The sequence below is a fragment of the Salmo salar genome, chromosome 06 (assembly GCF_965601325.2).
Source record: "Salmo salar chromosome 06, fSalSal1, whole genome shotgun sequence".
Taxonomy (NCBI): Eukaryota; Metazoa; Chordata; class Actinopteri; order Salmoniformes; family Salmonidae; genus Salmo; species Salmo salar.
The window spans coordinates 38,639,860-38,657,824 of record NC_138296.1 but is presented as its reverse complement, the minus strand read 5'-3'; the positions used below and the strand labels follow the sequence as shown (position 1 = coordinate 38,657,824).

The 17,965-nt window shown below is 43.4% G+C and overlaps 1 protein-coding gene across 4 annotated transcripts; it reads right to left on the bottom strand.

The window, feature by feature from the left end:
* Nucleotides 1-974: 974 nt before the first annotated feature.
* Nucleotides 975-15,787, bottom strand: LOC106607149 (cdc42 effector protein 1). Of its 4 annotated transcripts, none has more exons than XM_082976544.1 (4): nucleotides 12,487-13,480; nucleotides 7,003-8,379; nucleotides 5,608-6,080; nucleotides 975-4,499 (listed from the first exon to the last, which is right to left on the bottom strand). In XM_082976544.1, exons 3-4 carry the CDS (start codon nucleotides 6,059-6,061, stop codon nucleotides 3,853-3,855), a joined length of 1,101 nt encoding a protein of 366 aa, XP_082832670.1. In that variant the 5' UTR covers nucleotides 6,062-6,080; nucleotides 7,003-8,379; nucleotides 12,487-13,480; the 3' UTR covers nucleotides 975-3,852. The 4 variants fall into 4 exon arrangements, with proteins under 4 accessions (XP_082832670.1, XP_082832669.1, XP_014059260.1 ...); XM_082976543.1 differs by having other exon boundaries at nucleotides 5,608-7,168; nucleotides 7,820-8,379; nucleotides 12,487-13,478; XM_014203785.3 differs by having other exon boundaries at nucleotides 5,608-7,168; nucleotides 7,873-8,379; nucleotides 12,487-13,478.
* Between the last annotated feature and the right edge of the window lie 2,178 nt (nucleotides 15,788-17,965).

The following is a 17,965-nucleotide window of genomic DNA, read 5'->3' as shown; positions in this document are numbered from 1 at the left end:
TACACTGTAACTAATACTGTTTATCGCAAGGCAAACATATTATAAGAAATTCATAAAATTATATATTTTACGTGAATGTAAATTAAAAATGAAGTGCAAAGTTTCCAAAATCCTTTATTGAAGTGGTGGGGAAACAAAACTCATTAATTGTGTAATGCAGTATAAATTTGACCTCATTTAAAAGTTATATAGACCTTTGAGAATGCATACCCCCACCCTATCACATGATGAAGACAGAGTTTTTTCTCAGTGACTAGCCTTTATAAAGCAAGTTTACAAGGATAATGAGTTTTGTTTGCTCCGAGAAACTGCATAGCATTGTGTGTGGCTGTGGTGGATGTAAAAGTGCATTTGTGTTTATATATGTGCTTGTCTGTGAATGCTATTGTGGAATGTCATCTTACCGGCACCAAGATAACCTCAGGTGTGTGTGTGCAGGAAGTAGTTGACAGAGAGAGAGGAAGAGATGCAGTGTCTCTGCTCTGAACTTAAATCAGTTCTGCCCAGTCCTATACAACAGGTGCCATGGAGTCCTCATTCTTAGTCATTGGGATCTCAGACAGTGGAATTTGAGTGTTTAGCTTCTACATCTGAATGAAGGGACAATATAGTATTGCGTTCTTTGTATGTCTAATGTAGTTTTTAGGACAAACTATGATGTTAATCTAGATCTGTTCCCAAGTATTCCCTTGAATAAGTAGAGAGACACGTGATAGTGTCTCAATGTATGGTAGGAAATTATTATGTTATTTCCAAATACAATATCTGTCTGGTCTTACTTGTGGTCAATTTGCAGTGTACAAATTATTATCATTATGTTCCAGTCCCTATTCACTCAGAAATAAATTGTCCCACGGCTGAATCAAGTTACCCCTGGTCTATAGTGAATATCCATTCCTGTTTGAAAATCACTGTTGCTTGTTTCTGTATATTTTCTTTATCCACTCAATGTGTCAAAAAGGACAGAACCAATGTTTATTAAAAAACTGTATTTATTGTTAAGAATATGACTGCTATGACAGCTACTGGTAAATGGATAAAATTATACAATCGTATTTTGTTCCGTATACATACTGTATTCATATGTGACATCACATACAAGTCTGTACTGGTCATTTTAAGTAGAGTGCCTGTAGTCTTATGAACATAGCTAATATTCAACTTCATTTGATTACCTTCATGTATGACAATGCATTTGTTTCCTTGTTATTTAAAAAGAAATTATAGTCACATGTATGAACATAACACCGTGAACAAACATACTTGGAAAAAGTACTTGACAATAACTATCACTGTAAGGCAGCTATAGGTTTAAACGATTATAGGGCTGTGTATCCCAAATGAGTTTTATACATTTTACAGGGCACGCCCTTCATTTCAACCTTAGCATGCAGTGCAATCTCAGATATTATTCCAGATATTAGTGAGAAAAGCTTTATTCCTATCAAACTTTTCTCAGGAAATGATCATTTATGAAACTGGCTTTGTGTTAGGTCTAACTGAGATGATTTTGTCACTGAAGATATGTCAATTTAGGTCAGGTGGATAGAAACAAAATCAAACAAAACAAAATGTATTGTCCCTTTAGTATCCACATACTGTTACAAATAGTTTTGCAGATAGTCATGTTTTATCTCCCTTTTCAATCCTTTCCACAGAAGGAGTGTGCCATTAGGCTGGAAATCCTACCTTTGTCTTCTAAAAATAAAACGTATTATGTTCCTTACATCCATGTGGCATGTCTGTGAATGACCACTATGAGTGGTTTTAACAGACACAACCTTGGCTCCTTTCTGGTTGTTGTACGGCGTCTAGTGTGACTGTTGTACTGCAGCTGCTATAGCACAGACTTGCACGATATCAAGAGATTGTTCCATCCCAGAATTGAATGACAGTTTAATGGAATCTGCTTAGTATAAGGTATATTTCTTATGAAGATATAATGAAACCTGTCATGTTTTAAGGGTTGTTTTTTATATACAGTGGGGAGAACAAGTATTTGATACACTGCCGATTTTGCAGGTTTTCCTACTTACAAGCATGTAGAGGTCTGTCATTTTTATCATAGGTACACTTCAACTGTGAGAGACGGAATCCAGAAAATCACATTGTATGATTTTTAAGTAATTCATTTGCATTTTATTGCATGACATAAGTATTTGATCACCTACCAACCAGTAAGAATTCCGGCTCTCACAGACCTGTTAGTTTTTCTTTAAGAAGCCCTCCTGTTCTCCACTCATTACCTGTATTAACTGCACCTGTTTGAACTCGTTACCTGTATAAAAGACACCTGTCTACACACTCAATCAAACAGACTCCAACCTCTCCACAATGGCCAAGACCAGAGAGCTGTGTAAGGACATCAGAGATACAATTGTAGACCTGTACAAGGCTGGGATGGGCTACAGGACAATAGGCAAGCAGCTTGGTGAGAAGGCAACAACTGTTGGCGCAATTATTAGAAAATGGAAGAAGTTCAAGATGACGGTCAATCACCCTCGGTCTGGGGCTCCATGCAAGATCTCACCTCGTGGGGCATCAATGATCATGAGGAAGGTGAGGGATCAGCCCAGAACTATACGGCAGGACCTGGTCAATGACCTGAAGAGAGCTGGGACCACAGTCTCAAAGAAAACCATTAGTAACACACTATGCCGTCATGGATTAAAATCCTGCAGCGCACGCAAGGTCCCCCTGCTCAAGCCAGCGCATGTCCAGGCCCGTCTGAAGTTTGCCAATGACCATCTGGATGATCCAGAGGAGGAATGGGAGAAGGTAATGTGGTCTGATGAGACACAAATAGAGCTTTTTGGTCTAAACTCCACTCGCCGTGTTTGGAGGAAGAAGAAGGATGAGTACAACCCCAAGAACACCATCCCAACCGTGAAGCTTGGAGGTGGAAACATCATTCTTTGGGGATGCTTTTCTGCAAAGGGGACAGGACGACTGCACCGTATTGAGGGGAGGATGGATGGGGCCATGTATCGCGAGATCTTGGCCAACAACCTCCTTCCCACAGTAAGAGCATTGAAGATGGGTCGTGGCTGGGTCTTCCTGCATGACAACGACCCGAAACACACAGCCAGGGCAACTAAGGAGTGGCTCCGTAAGAAGCATCTCAAGGTCCTGGAGTGGCCTAGCGAGTCTCCAGACCTGAACCCAATAGAAAATCTTTGGAGGGAGCTGAAAGTCCATATTGCCCAGCGACAGCCCCGAAACCTGAAGGATCTGGAGAAGGTCTGTATGGAGGAGTGGGCCAAAATCCCTGCTGCAGTGTGTGCAAACCTGGTCAAGAACTACAGGAAACGTATGATCTCTGTAATTGCAAACAAAGGTTTTTGTACCAAATATTATTAAGTTCTGCTTTTCTGATGTATCAAATACTTATGTCATGCAATACAATGCAAATTACTTACTTAAAAATCATACAATGTGATTTTCTGGATTTTTTTTAGATTCCGTCTCTCACAGTTGAAGTGTACCTATGATAAAAATTACAGACTTGTAAGTGGGAAAACCTGCAAAATCGGCAGTGTATCAAATACTTGTTCTCCCCACTGTATACTCTGTTCAATGTTGCTGTCAGATCATGTCTGAGAAACTCTACACAAGCTTCTCTAGAACTGAACAAGAGACAGTATTGATCCAGTTGTTAGATGGTAGATGAGAGCTCTTATCATTATGAGGAGGAGCTTTTCAATTCAAATCATTCATGTAAAAGGTTTATTGAAAAACATGGATCCCTCTGAAGGTCTTGAGTGCAAGGATTCAGAACCAAGGTCACCCAGTAAGTAGTCTAATGATCAAAAGGGTTCTTCTCCTCACAATGATAGACATTTGGTAAATGTTTCAGACTTTGATCTCCTCTTCCTCAGGGAAGGCGTAAGGGGCTTTAGGCTGGCTGAGGGGGGAGGAGGAGGAGGAGGAGGCAGAATCGCTGCGATGACTCCTGGAGAAGGAGCCTCCCCCGTAGTGACGCGCCAGCACATCAGCTGCCCTCTGGAACCTCTCAGCTTCCATAACTGGTTCTACCTGTGTAGGAGACCGCATAGATGCGTCTGGCGTCTTAAGAGACCTCTCATCCTCCTCCTCTCCCTCTGCCCACTCTGAGCTGCAAGAGCGCCCCCTGTTGTTCACATTCACTTTGAGCGGAGTGCTTGACATGGAAGGGTTTGATGAGCTTAGCATGGGGCTCTGCACAGCCAGCTCAAACACAGAGCTCTGCTCCTCCTCTTCCTCCTCTTCCCCCAACTCCCAGCTGTGATTGGGCATACTGAGGCAACTGGGGCTGTCAATCATGCCCAGAACCTCACTCATGAGAGAGGGGCCAAGGTCCACTGTGAACGAGGTGAAGGAGTCGGAGCGCGTTAGCGCGAAGCCGTCGTTGTCAGGGAGCGAGCCACAGTGATAGTCCTGAGCGAACAGTCCGGTGCCGTCCTGCAGCTGTTTATCAAGGCGGGAGTGGCGGGGTAGTGTTACGAAACCAGACTGCAGACCTGCAGACAGGAAGGAGACAAACATATTAAAATGCAATACATTTTTAGAACAGTTCATGCCTTGAAAAAGGCCATTGTTGATTCTATTAATGCATCTACAGTATAATATCCAATTACTTTCATTAGACAGAGAAACCAACTTTCAAAGAAGTGCATTGAAAATAATGTCAGGTAGCCTTGCAGTTTGCCTCATTGGCCAGAGGGTGACAGTCTAAAACAAGCAAGGTGTTTAGTCGTTTCAGAGCACCAGCCCAACCCACACACACATTCCACGGTGCCATGACTTCACTGGTTCTGAATGCTCCCTGGGTGGGGGATGGGGGGGGGGGGCTTGGTTTAATGCCTAGTGGACAGTTCTCAGCCACTACTGAAAGAGAGGTGAGAGAAGGACCCAGAAAGGCATATAAAGGGGATAACAGAGTGGGAAAGAGAAAGGAACTTAAAGTTAAAAACAGTTGATGACGTGGAGAGTAGAAAAGGAATGAGAGGAAAATGGGACAGGAGAGGAAAGAAAGAAGAGCTAAAGAAATGACCAGAATATACAAATGAACATGTACATCACAGTAAGAGGTGATATAGTGTGAGTTAACCTGTTAATCCCCCAGGTCATCTAGCTCTCTGTGCCCTCTGTTGGTGCTCTTTATTTGGGTACATTCCATCTGAGTTGGGTAACTATTCCAGTGGCTGGGGGGAATTCCAGACATCCCACATACTGTTCTAAAACCCCTACCCCTGAACACACACACACACACACACACACACACACACACACACACTACAGTTTCGCTGTACCAGCAGTGATTTAAAAGGGAGATGATGAGTGTTGGGTTTATGCGATGCAGTCAAGCAGCACACAAACACAAAAGATGACAGGAAATGCCCTCTCGGTATCTTTCTCTCCCCAGCTATGTTTGTTTGTGTTTATAGGCGTAATTGCATGCAGGTGTAACCAAGGTAATTGCAGATGACTCAGAAAACAATTATCTGTTTGTTGACTGTTTGGAGGTTTGAGAAGAGGAAATTGCAACCTGTGTGTGTGCGCATGCATGTGCATGTGTGTGTGTGTGTGTGTGCAATATGTCCTTTTCCCCATTACAGATGTTCTTACCGTAGCTGTAGAGGGAGGTATCTGGGGAGCTCACTGAGCTGGGGAACAGCACCCTCTGGTAGCCGTTGGGCATGTCAATGTTCAGCTGGGGCAGTGAGATGGCGTTCTTGATGATGGGTGAGACAGGAGGCGGTGGGGGTGAAAGGTCACGGGAACCGATCCTGGCACGGGGCACAGGGGACCTGCGTACATGCCTCAGGGTGCGGGAGAAGAAGCGGGTGGTCTTCGTGCTGCTGGTGGGTGAATCGGGGCTCGCTGGTTCCCCTTTGCCCCCATGGTTGCTAAGGAAGGAGGTGTCTCCGAACACATCGCCGCCGCGGCCCACGTGCATGGTGTGGCGAAAATCTGGGAGCGGTGGGCTGATCATGTCCACGGAGAGTTCGCTCTTAAAGCGCCTTTTCCCCTGAGAGCCCGACGCTAGGCCTTTAATCCCTGGCAGTTTTCCCAGACTCATGGTAGCAGAGATGACTACCCTTTAAATATAATTAATCAGGGGGATTAAAAATCCAGTAAGAAATCAGTCAACTTTTCCAATGTAAAATGAGTGTTAAAAGACACTTAAACAACTTTCTGGATCTTTAAAAAAAAGAAAAACACAAAGTATGTGCTGAGAAAGTGTGTGGAATACATTCTCCACACGGCAGCAAGTGCCAGCTATTCATTGAGCGTAAACCTGCAGTTTGGCTGTAGGAAGTCCCACTGAAGTTTTCAGTTGAATGATGGTTATCTATGGAGTCAGTCAACATTCAAAGCTTTCTCTCTCAGGGCCAATTCTGTGCTTTAGAATGACTCCAGCCTCAAAGAAATCCTGTCCTCCTTCCCAGCAGCTTTTAGTCATGAGGAATAAAAAGAGGAGGAATGACACATCCCAGGGATTCTGGAATAACCACAGCCTATGTGGTCTGAGCTTGGGATCCACTGGTCTTTTCCCAGACGGTGGGTTTTTGAATGTCAATTCAGAAAATATATCCACTTGCAGCTCCAAATATATACTGACAGTTAAAGATAACTCATCCAGTATTTGTGCAGTGAAAGAGAGAGAATACTAAGAGATGCTCATATTTTGTCAGACAAAATACATTTCACTCTTTGTGGATTGAAGTAGTGCCTGACTGTTATTTTGAACTTGTGTTTCTGCTTGTGAACACTAACAATATAACTACCATGCTCTCTCTGTTGGCAAGCTCATACCTGTGAACGTTTCTAGAGCTAAATCAATCTTAGACGTGCACAACAATTTCTATAATTAGGTCATTTAAATGCACCTTTCCCTTCAGCAACAAAAATATACAGGTCCTTAAACTTCCCTCTCAAAGTTAAGCAATGAGGCTTTACAAAAATAATATTCTTGTTCTTCTCTTTTTAGGATCAGTCCAAACTGAAGTCTATACCTACCTCCTTTAAAATGAGCACCAATGTCTTCTGTCAAGGCTGGACAGCCAGCAGTGTTACTTAGAGACCCCTTTCTGTGAAAACCATCCAAGGTCTTGTTAACAAACAGTTAACCAACATCCCACCCGTCTAGACACCAATCAGCTTGCCAGAGGTTTACGAGATCCTCCTAAAATGAGAAGAAATATTTATGTTTTCTGTAAACCTAGTTAAAATTCCTTTGCAACTTGGCACAGTACAGTAGATAGGAGTTAGGCTGTGTTATACATCTGAAAGTGGTTATGTTTAAGCTGCTTGGCCCTGTGTGCTCTGTCCAATAAACTTGTTGGAGATTATAAATAACTTGTTAAGGAACTGTAATGGGATTATGTCAGCTTTAAAACACCCTTTATTTACCACTTCACTCTCACCCAGTGCTTTCTCTTCTCACCACTACAGGCTTCAACACCAAGACAACACCAAGACAACAACTCTCTCACCAACCAGGTCACTTTAGATATGGCTTATTGAGGATTGACTCAATAGGCTGACACCTTTGATTGTCAGCTAATAATCTTCTCTAATGCACCTACACACATGAACACACTGCACTCAAATACCAAAACACTCACTTGATACTTAATCACTTAACTGACAACTCAGATCCTTCCAGTTAATGATGGAGGTTTCTAGGCTGCCGCAAGTCTCCTCAATCAAGTCCTTCTTCCCTTCAGATACATTAAGTGTTTCCAGAAACTAATTTGTAATCCTGCTTTGAAAGCAACCTCACCTTATAGTCCCCTGTAATCAACAACGAAAATATCTCCAACCTGTCACTCACTAGTCACTCAGTCGTTTTAGTATTCCCTCATAGAAGTTTGATCTTGAATGTACCGTCCACAGGGGTGGTCAGCTTTCAGTCCCTCTGAGACCCAGCAGAAAGAGCAGGGGGTCCGTTCACACATGTCGTCTCCACTAAAGCGCTTTATCTGCGTGTGGCACCACACAGTCCATGGGACATCCTGTCACTTCGCTCCCCTCTCACCGGGACTGTTGTCTTCTTTTATCCTTTGTTGTAGAGTTCAGGAAATTTACCACAGGCCCGGGACACCAGGCATTTAGGGGCAATGAAACACCATACAAAAGGGATAATGCTTTTTTTTTAAAAAAGGCAATACACTAAAGTGCAGTAATCCGTGCGACTGTTTTGTCTGCGTCTTGGAAGAAAAGGAGCTCCTCTGGGATTGGCCGTGTCCTGGATTAGCTTCTAATCCCTCTCTCCATTCCTCCCTCTCCTCTCTCGTTCTCTGCCTCCCACAATCCAGATAGTGTTTTGAGATACTGGTAAGTGGCTCCTCTCTCTTTCTTCATTGAGACCACGTCAGGGCTGCCTGGAGAAGACTTCACAGAGAGTTACAGAGTTAGAGAAAAGGCAACCATTAATAGGACACATAAATGGGGTCACATAAATGTGTCCGGTTGCTGAACATCTAGATTGACTTATTTTGGGAATGCTTCTTTTCACCCAGTTTTGGCTCATGAGTCACTTCTAACGGCCAACAGGTCATAAAATGTTTGTTTTTTTTGGTATGTGAGTTGTTTTCCAAAATAAGAGAGCACCACAACACATTTTAGAGAGCCTTGTATGTCATTGCCAGACTCCAAATGCAATATATCCATTTCAACAAGACCAGTTCTCTCAGAGGTCTTTACAGAAGGTTTCCCCAACTTCCGGTCCGCAGGTCAGGTGATTTTATTTGTCCTCCTGAGCAAAAATAAAAGCATAAAAGACTGTAAAAACACCAGAAAATTTGCTCCAAGTGATTTTGGAAATCTGTCCCAAAGTATTCCCATGTACAATAGAGAGATGTGTGATTTAATAAAAATGTAATGTGATTATGTTTTGGTCAAACGTTATATATTTTTAGGCTTCTTGCAGTCAATTTGCAGTCTAAAAATGATTAGTAATTATGTTCCGGCCCCCTGACCATCCGCTCAAGAACAAAATCAGTCCGCGGCTGAATCTAGTTCTGCTTTACAGAATCTTAATTGTTTAATTGTCAGGTCTGTCTCAAACCTTCTTAACTAAACTGACACCCTAGGAAGAATGCGGAATTAACATAATTCTGTATTCTAGAGTTACAATGTACATCTAATTTTACACCACTAACTGTATTTAAGGCACTTCAGGACTGTAGCCATGTTTATGTAGGTCTACTCTAGTCTGTCATGTTTGTCCTAAATGCTGAGGAAGTGAACACCTAACTTAGCCCCATGTGGCTTTGGCTGACTGCTCCGCAGCGTCTCTGAGGATTAGTGTCATGGCCTGTCAGTGTGACGTGGTGTCTCATTTGGAGTACAGGGGTTAGAGTAGAGGCACCTGAGGCTGCTGCTACTCAGGCTTAGGATAGTGGGGGAAGGAAAGGGGGAAGGAGGACTGAGGATGTTTGTCGACGGCGCCTGTACTGTTTCGTCTTCTCATGAACGATTAGCTGCAATTCAATTAAGAGGCTGATTAGCCGTCTGTGACGGTAGCGTGCGAGTGGCAGGGAGGAGGGACGGTCGCTGCTGGCTGGTTGCCTGTTGTGTCAAAACCAATCTGTTGTAAGGGATGCCTGTCCCTGGCTAATTGCCACTCCTATCGTTCACAGTGGGTGTCTCTGTCTCTTATAGCACCTCTGCAATCTCCCCTAATCGCACACTAAATGGCTCCCTCCTTCCACTACCCTGACATTTTACACGGTCCCATCTCTCTCTCTCTTTATCAGTAATTCCACAACTTTCTGTGAGCTTTTAGATGCCTCTGTGCTCATAAACCCTATACTGCAGACCAGGAATCCACTGCAGGCTCTTTATACAGTACATGGACTGGTTAAAGACGCACAGGGAGATGCATGGCTCTGCTAAACATTATATTTATTATTTAATTGTACCGGCGCACATCCGTAAACAAGATGAGTTATGCTGCAAGGCTGGCGAGGGCAGCCTGTCTGATTGTATTTAAACTATGGAGGGAGGGAGGGAGGGAGGGGACGGCGATCTGAAACTCTAATGGGAGCAGTGGGTGAGGGGAAGACAGCCGGACGCGCTTCATTATGGCCGTCAAATAAAGGACCTAAAGCTCTGAATGGAAACACTTTTAATATCCCTTTCTTGTCAATTTTTCATTCTCTGTCTCCCTATACTCTTTTTGCTCTCTCGTCACTCTTTCCTTGCCTCTCTCTTTCATTCTTTCTTTCTTTCTTTTCTTCTTTCCCCTCTCTGTGTCCTCCTGCTTGCCCAGTAAATGGGTTTAAGTCTTCAGAGGAACAGCTGGTACCACAAAGCCCGCAAATTGCAGAACTGAGCTCTGCACTGGGATGGTTCTGCCACAGTGGGTCAGCTCTGAGGATGCTTCCACTGGAGAGTCCTGGTCCCTTTAGAGCAGGGTTCCCCAACTTGTGGCCCGCGGGCGTGGTTGGTTTTATTTGCCCTCCAAGATTTATGAAAAATAATAATTGTTGGACATAAAAAAAGGAGGAAATCAGCTCCAAGTGATTTTAATTTTGGAAATCTGTATTCCCACGCATTATAAAGAGACACGTGATCATATACAAATGTAAGCAATGTTTGAAATGATTTTGTTTTAGTCTAAAAATATACATCTGCTCAAGAAAAAAATCGTCCCACAGCAGAGTCTAGTTGATGATCCCTGCTTTAGAGCATTGCATCACCAGGCTGTGGGTTAAGACGCATGACTCCAAATACTGTCACTTAGTTTACGAGGATCTACTTTTGCGACGTGGCTATAGAAAGTCTGCCAGGTCCCCTAGTGGTGTGGTGTGGTGTGGTGTGTGTGTGTGTGTGTGTGTGTGTGTGTGTGTGTGTGTGTGTGTGTGTGTGTGTGTGTGTGTGTGTGTGTGTGTGTGTGTGTGTGTGTGTGTGTGTGTGTGTGTGTGTGTGTGTGTGTGTGTACACATAGTCCTCCCTCCCCATAATTCCCTTGATGCAGTACCTTGCAACATTTCAACATTGCATTGCCTAATGCTCAAATAAATCTCCAAAGATGTTCATTTCCCAGCACTCTCTCTCATCATTAACCAGTGTCTTCTTGACCATACTTACTGTATGTTAACACAACAGAAGGGCAATAAGTCAGAACAACAGTGGAGTGTAAATACATCCCTATTCCATTTCAATAGCATGTTAGACCACCAGACCAGAGAGTGTTTGCTCTCTAAACTTCCACATAGCAAACATTAGTAGAGCCCATTTACAGAAATACCATCAGAAATGTCGCAATAAGGGAGCCTCTTATGATAAGTGTTTTGCTGCTGCTCCCTTCTTGCTGCTCTCAGATCAGTTACTAGCAGAGTGATTGTGTGAGGTAAGCCTCACTATTCACTGGCCTGTGATGCTGGCAGGATCTCAGTACAGTTGTGCCATGACACACCAGCAGTGGCCAATTGATTTCACTGTTTCGAAGTACTGGGTTTCTTGGGGTCCAATTGAAAGCCGCAGAGGTTTTAAGACACCTGTTTGTGAAATAATTAACCCCTAGAATTTATATGAGAGAACATTGATTTAGAATTACATATTCAAAGCGTTACAGGACAATGAATTAGGATTTTGGTTACTCTTGTTCTATTTACACATCATGCTGAATACTGGCAATGGGTAGTCATTTCCTGATGTAGGGGTGCACGCATTCAGAAGAAATTAATCAATGTTAATCAACTCTGACCTCATTTTGTAAGTTAATCCTGATCTACAGTTTCATAAACAATGTACATGCAGCCAAGATAAGTGGTCTGGTTTTAGGTTCATTCTACAGTATGGACCTAGGGATGTTGAGAATGTAAGTATGTAAGGGGCCAGAAATGGGATTAGAGAAAGAAAATATCAAAAAAACAAACACACACATGTCCTTGTTGGTGACACAGCCGCGCGCACGAGCGCACTCACGAGCGCGCCCACAGACACTCACAATAAAACATTCATGCATAAGAGATGATGGTCTCAGACTTTCCAAAATAATTAGCCTACCTTCCTGTAGCCTACTTGAAATTATAATCACTGAAACACAGTAACAATGTGAATTTCTAATGATATTTTGGTAACTGGACTGAGAACATTCACTGTCACCTTGTGCACTGGTCCCACTGTCCCCAGCCATGCGCCACTGTCAGCTCTCTCTCTCTACGCACAATTATGCGCTCCAGGCACACAACCGATCCCAACTCCTGTCTAGAATATCCGACAGTCTACCTCGTCTCGATGTAGAAAATTACTATACAACGTTACAGATTTGATACAAAATTTAAGGGACTGATCAACGTGATATATTGCCCCCACCATCAGCAACTGTAAATTGAAAACTAATTGTTTCAATTTGTCTTTACTTTACTGTTTATTTATGCAGTAGCCTACAATAATAATGTATCAGCAGTTAGGATAAAGATATGTGAATAAAGTAATTTCCATACGAAGTATAGACTATGTAATCATTTTTTTCCGATGTAAACTTACCATAAAATCCACTGAAAGTTCGCTTTCGCTCCATAAGCTATGAAGGGAAAAGGTACATAGAAATTGTATTTTCAGTGTGTGCCACCCTTGTCTTCTTTGATATGTTTCGATGTATTAAAATGTTTCCAGTAAAGTCCATAATGTGCTTTGCAGAGGTGTTGCGATGCTGCTTAGAAATTGTTTCGCTGGAAGATGGGAAGGAGATACAGGGCTGCGCCGCAGGAACGTGAGCGACAAAACAGTTGTCAAATCAGGATTTGAATGACGCCTTCAACAAACGTTCACCGTAAGAAAAAAATGGTGAGAGGACTTGGAAGTATTGTAACATTTATGCACACTAATCGCTGTACAGTCGTGGACAAAAGTTTTGAGAATGACACAAATATTAATTTTCACAAAGTCTGCTGCCTCAGTTTGTATGATGACAATTTGCATATACTCCAGAATGTTATGAAGAGTGATCAGATGAATTGCAATTAATTGCAAAGTCCCTCTTTGCCATGCAAATTCACTGAATCCCCCAAAAACATTTCCACTGCATTTCAGCCCTGCCACAAAAGTACCAGCTGACATCATGTCAGTGATTCTCTTGTTAACACAGGTGTGAGTGTTGACGAGGACAAGGCTGGAGATCACTTTGTCATGCCGATTGAGTTTGAATAACAGACTGGAAGCTTCAAAAGGAGGGTGGTGCTTGGAATCATTGTGCTTCCTCTGTCAACGATGGTTACCTGCAAGGAAACACGTGCCGTCATCATTGCTTTGCACAAAAAGGGCTTCACAGGCAAGGATATTGCTGCCAGTAGGATTGCACCTAAATCAACCATTTATCGGATCATCAAGAACTTCAAGGAGAACAGTTCAATTGTTGTGAAGAAGGCTTCAGGGCACCCAAGAAAGTCCAGCAAGCGCCAGGACCGTCTCCTAAAGTTGATTCAGCTGCGGGATCGGGGCACCACCAGTACAGAGCTTGCTCAGGAATGGCAGCAGGCAGGTGTGAGTGCATCTGCACGCACAGTGAGGCGAAGACTTTTGGAGGATTGCCTGGTGTCAAAAAGGGCAGCAAAGAAGCCACTTCTCTCCAGGAAAAACATTAGGGACAGACTGATATTCTGCAGAAGGTACAGGGATTGGACTGCTGAGGACTGGGGTAAAGTCATTTTCTCTAATGAATCCCCTTTCCGATTGTTTGGGGCATCCGGAAAAAAGCTTGTCCGGGGAAGACAAGGTGAGCGCTAGCATCAGTCCTGTGTCATGCCAACAGTAAAGCATCCTGAGACCATTCATGTGTGGGGTTGCTTCTCAGCCAAGGGAGTGGGCTCACTCACAATTTTGCCTAAGAACACATCCATGAATAAAGAATGGTACCAACACATCCTCCGAGCGCAACTTCTCCCAACCATCCAGGAACAGTTTGGTGACGAACAATGCCTTTTCCAGCATGATGGAGCACCTTGCCATAAGGCAAAAGTGATAACTAAGTGGACAAAACATTGATATTTTGGGTCCATGGCCAGGAAACTCCCCAGACCTTAATCCCATTGAGAATTTGTGGTCTATCCTCAAGAGGCGGGTGGACAAACAAAAACCCACAAATTCTGACAAACTCCAAGCATTGATCATTATCCTGCCATCAGTCAGGATGTGGCCCAGAAGTTAATTGACAGCATGCCAGGGCGGATTGCAGAGGTCTTGAAAAAGAAGGGTCTACACTGCAAATATTGACTCTTTGCATCAACTTCATGTAATCGTCAATAAAAGCCTTTGACACTTATGAAATGCTTGTAATTATACTTCAGTATTCCATAGTAACATCTGACAAAAATATCTAAAGACACTGAAGCAGCAAACTTTGTGGAAATTAATATTTGTGTCATTCTCAAAACTTTTGGCCACGACTATACTGTTGCAGCAGCAAACACTTTTATGATTAATAAATTAATTGTATGTTCTTTTCTCATTAACAAATACAATGTGGTTGTTAATCAACTCTGGCTTTCAATTCAGTTGATATGTCCTCTTTATTTTAGTTCCTGATGTTAGGATATTTTTTAGGCCAATACAAAAACGTGCCACTAATTATTTATACACTCTTGAAAAAAGGTGCTATCTAGAACCTAAAATGGTTATTTGACTGTCCCCATACGAGAATCCTTTGAAGAACCCTTTTGGTTCCAGGTAGAACCCTTTTGGTTCCAGGTAGAACACTTTTGGGTTCCATGTAGAACCCTTTACACAGAGGTTTCTACATGTAATCCAAAAGGGTTCTACATGGAACCAAAAAGGGTTCTTCCTGGAACCAAGAAGGGTTCTCCTATGGGGACAGCCGAAGAACCATTTTGGAACCCTTTTTTCCCTAGATTGTAGGTCTTGAAGTCTACATAGTATTGCCATCCATCCCAGCCAGCAAGAGCTTGGAACAGGGAGTTTGATGGAGGGGGTTAAGGGGGTGGGTGGGGGAATGGACTGCTGGACACTCCAAAAGGATACAGCCTCGTCAGGAATGCCCAAGAATCGACAAAGCCTTGATGTGTCAGCAAATAGTTTCCAAATTCCAAAGTGGTTAGTGATTGGGCTAATCTTGTAAAACTCCTTGAGCCCTGATGACCTGGGCTGTTGGCTGTTTCTCAAACCAGCAGGCAATCAGCAGGAAGGCAGGCAGCTCTGGAGTATCTGGGGGTCAATGTGCTGCATTTCATGTCTGTCCCCAAAACACAAAACCACATACCACTGGGCTGAAGTTAGAAGGCAGAAAGAAGAGGGGGTGTAAGGATGTCAGACACCAAAGACACTCTGAGACCAGAACAATGAGGCATAGTTTGGAACCTTGATTTCCCTTGCTCATACAACCCTCTCTCAGTCAGCTCCCTCCCTCCCTCTCTCCCTCTTTTCCTTATTTTTTCTCCCTCACAATTGCCCACTCCACTCTGTCCCAAGGAAAACAGTCTTGGGCTGAGTATGCCGGTTCTTCAACAAAAAAGAGCATGACAGTTTTGGACCCTGGACCTAAAGGAAGGCAAGATGACATTTTACTCTTTCTCCCTCTCACACTTTCTCATACATAGAATTAATTCCTCACACACTATTTGCCCTTTTCCATCGCTCTCCTCTCTTTTTGTACCCTCTCAACTCTCTAATCCTCACCTTTTTAATCACCTTTTCTCATGCTCTCTCCTCCATGCGCTCCCCTCCATGCTCTCCCCTCCATGCTCTCCCCTCCATGCTCTCCCCTCCATGCTCTCATTCAGAATTAGACATACTGAGGTTCTGCAGCTGTTATCAACAGGACCTGGTAGTCCTCATACATTTACAGAAGTCTGTCTGACCTCATCAGCCCCACAAATCCATCCTTTACACCCACTCCTCCTCCTCTCCCTCCCTCTCTCCATCCCTCCCTATTGGCTTCTGAGGTTCCGGCACATTCCCCTTCATGGGAAATGGATTTCTCCACTGATCACTTATTTCCCAGGCAACTATGAAAGCCTCTCCTGCCATTAGTCTCTATTTGTTCAGTTCTCCAGCTGCCAGGCCTTCCTGAAGTGGGCGTCAGTGAAACCACAGGCACATCCACGAACCCCAGAAGCCTCGGTGTAAAGTTGAAGTAAAATATGAACTGATGATCTGAGGATGAGAACAAACAATATCCACATCATTGGGATGTTCAGAATCACCCAGGATATCTTTGTATAGTGGCAAATTCTGGCAAACTTGTAGGACTGTTTTTATGGGATGCCCTGTATGCTGGTTGAGGCATTGGCACATACAGCACTGTTGTTTTAAAGTTGTTGACTGTTTTAAAGACTTGACTGTCACAGAGCGAGGTCTAACTGATTCTGTGTAGTTTTTGGTGGCTGTGATGTTTCTGTCCCCATGGTCTTCAGGTCCTGATCCCTCATGATGATATCGGTGCTCCCACTTGACCCACTTCACTCATAAACCAGTCAGCAAGCCAGAATCCAATCAACCACTTACAGAAGCAACTGAAGTCAGTCAAGGGTCAGTCAAGTTTAATAATGCATAACACATACAGTAGTAACACATGGTAAATGGATACATAGATCAGTCAAATTATACAGAATAAAGGGTCTTGGTCTGCATGTCTATGCATTCCTTTTGCATTTCTATCTATTCCTTCCTTTTCCTGTTTTAGGAAGTGCTTTTCTCTTGGACTCCTTTTGTTTAGTCATTTATCCATACATCTATGGTTTTCTTCATACACTCTGTGTGATGTTGTGGCCCATTAGATCTGCCTCAGAGTAGCCTACAGTGGCTGGGTACTAATGGAGTGTGATCTCCACAGTTCACAATCGCACTCACTCACACACACAGACACACACACACTGTTTACACAGTGGGAATGAGAGAGGAGTTGAAAAGGACTGATGGCTCCTTTGTGACCACTTAGGGGATAAAATATTTTTAAGCTCCACTGGCGGCTTTTGGGTGTGGGAATGTGTGTGCGTGCTTGTTTGTGTTCCCTTTCAATTGTACGTGAGTTCTGTGCCAATTTGTTTTACTGTGCAAAATATGTTTTGATGAGGTATCTATGCAATACCAGTTGTCTTGTCATGATTTACAGTAATGAGATGAGTGTACATTTGCATGCATCACCTAAACAAACCACCTGAAGTGTGACAGACTCTAGAATCGAAGGGATTGAAGGAGATTGCTGGTGACAAATGAGCAATGTGATGTCATCTGACACCCTGATGTAGAGAGTACAGATGCAGCCTGGGAACAGCAGGCCCTCTTCACACCAGAAGCTCTAAGGTTAAGACGGGAATCTGCCGAGTTCAGAGACAGGGGGGCTTTTCACTTTCATAGGCTGATAAAATATACACGCACACAGACACACACACACACACACACACACACACACACACACACACACACACACACACACACACACACACACACACACACACACACACACACACACACACACACACACACACACACACACACACACACACACACACACACACACACACACACACACACACAACACACACTGGCCTGGGAACAGTCACAACTGCTTATTATTATAGGATCCTCTTGTAGTCATATACACCCACAGTCGCCGCTGCGTACACAGCACTCACACATGGGAATGTATACAGTGTTGAGTATCTCTGTTTGTAAGAGTGATTTGCTTTGTTGGCCTCAGGCTGACACTGTTGTTGTTTTCCTATTGAGATTTAGTCATTTTAGATTGAAACTAGAGGAGGTTTAGAGCTGGACCCATGCCAGTCACACAGACAGAAAGAGAGAGAGAGAGCTGGAGCTGAGCAGAAATTTCACATCCAAAAGAAAGCTTGGAATTCTGTCAACCAGTGTTCCATTTCTTTTAAGGGGAGCCACATGAGCTAAATAAAATGAGGGAAACAAGGGAGGGAGAGGGAGAAAAAGATGATAGAGAAACAAGAAGAGCCAAGAGACATGCATAAAAAGAGGATAGACGGACATAGAGACGTGGAGA

Bases quoted from the DNA above. Each gene is read 5' to 3' on its own strand.
- LOC106607149 (XM_014203783.3), bottom strand. From the start codon at position 6,061: ATGAGTCTGGGAAAACTGCCAGGGATTAAAGGCCTAGCGTCGGGCTCT. The intron at 4,500-5,607 runs GTAAGAACATCT...TCCTGTCTGCAG, and splicing joins TACCTCCCTCTACAGCTACG to GTCTGCAGTCTGGTTTCGTA.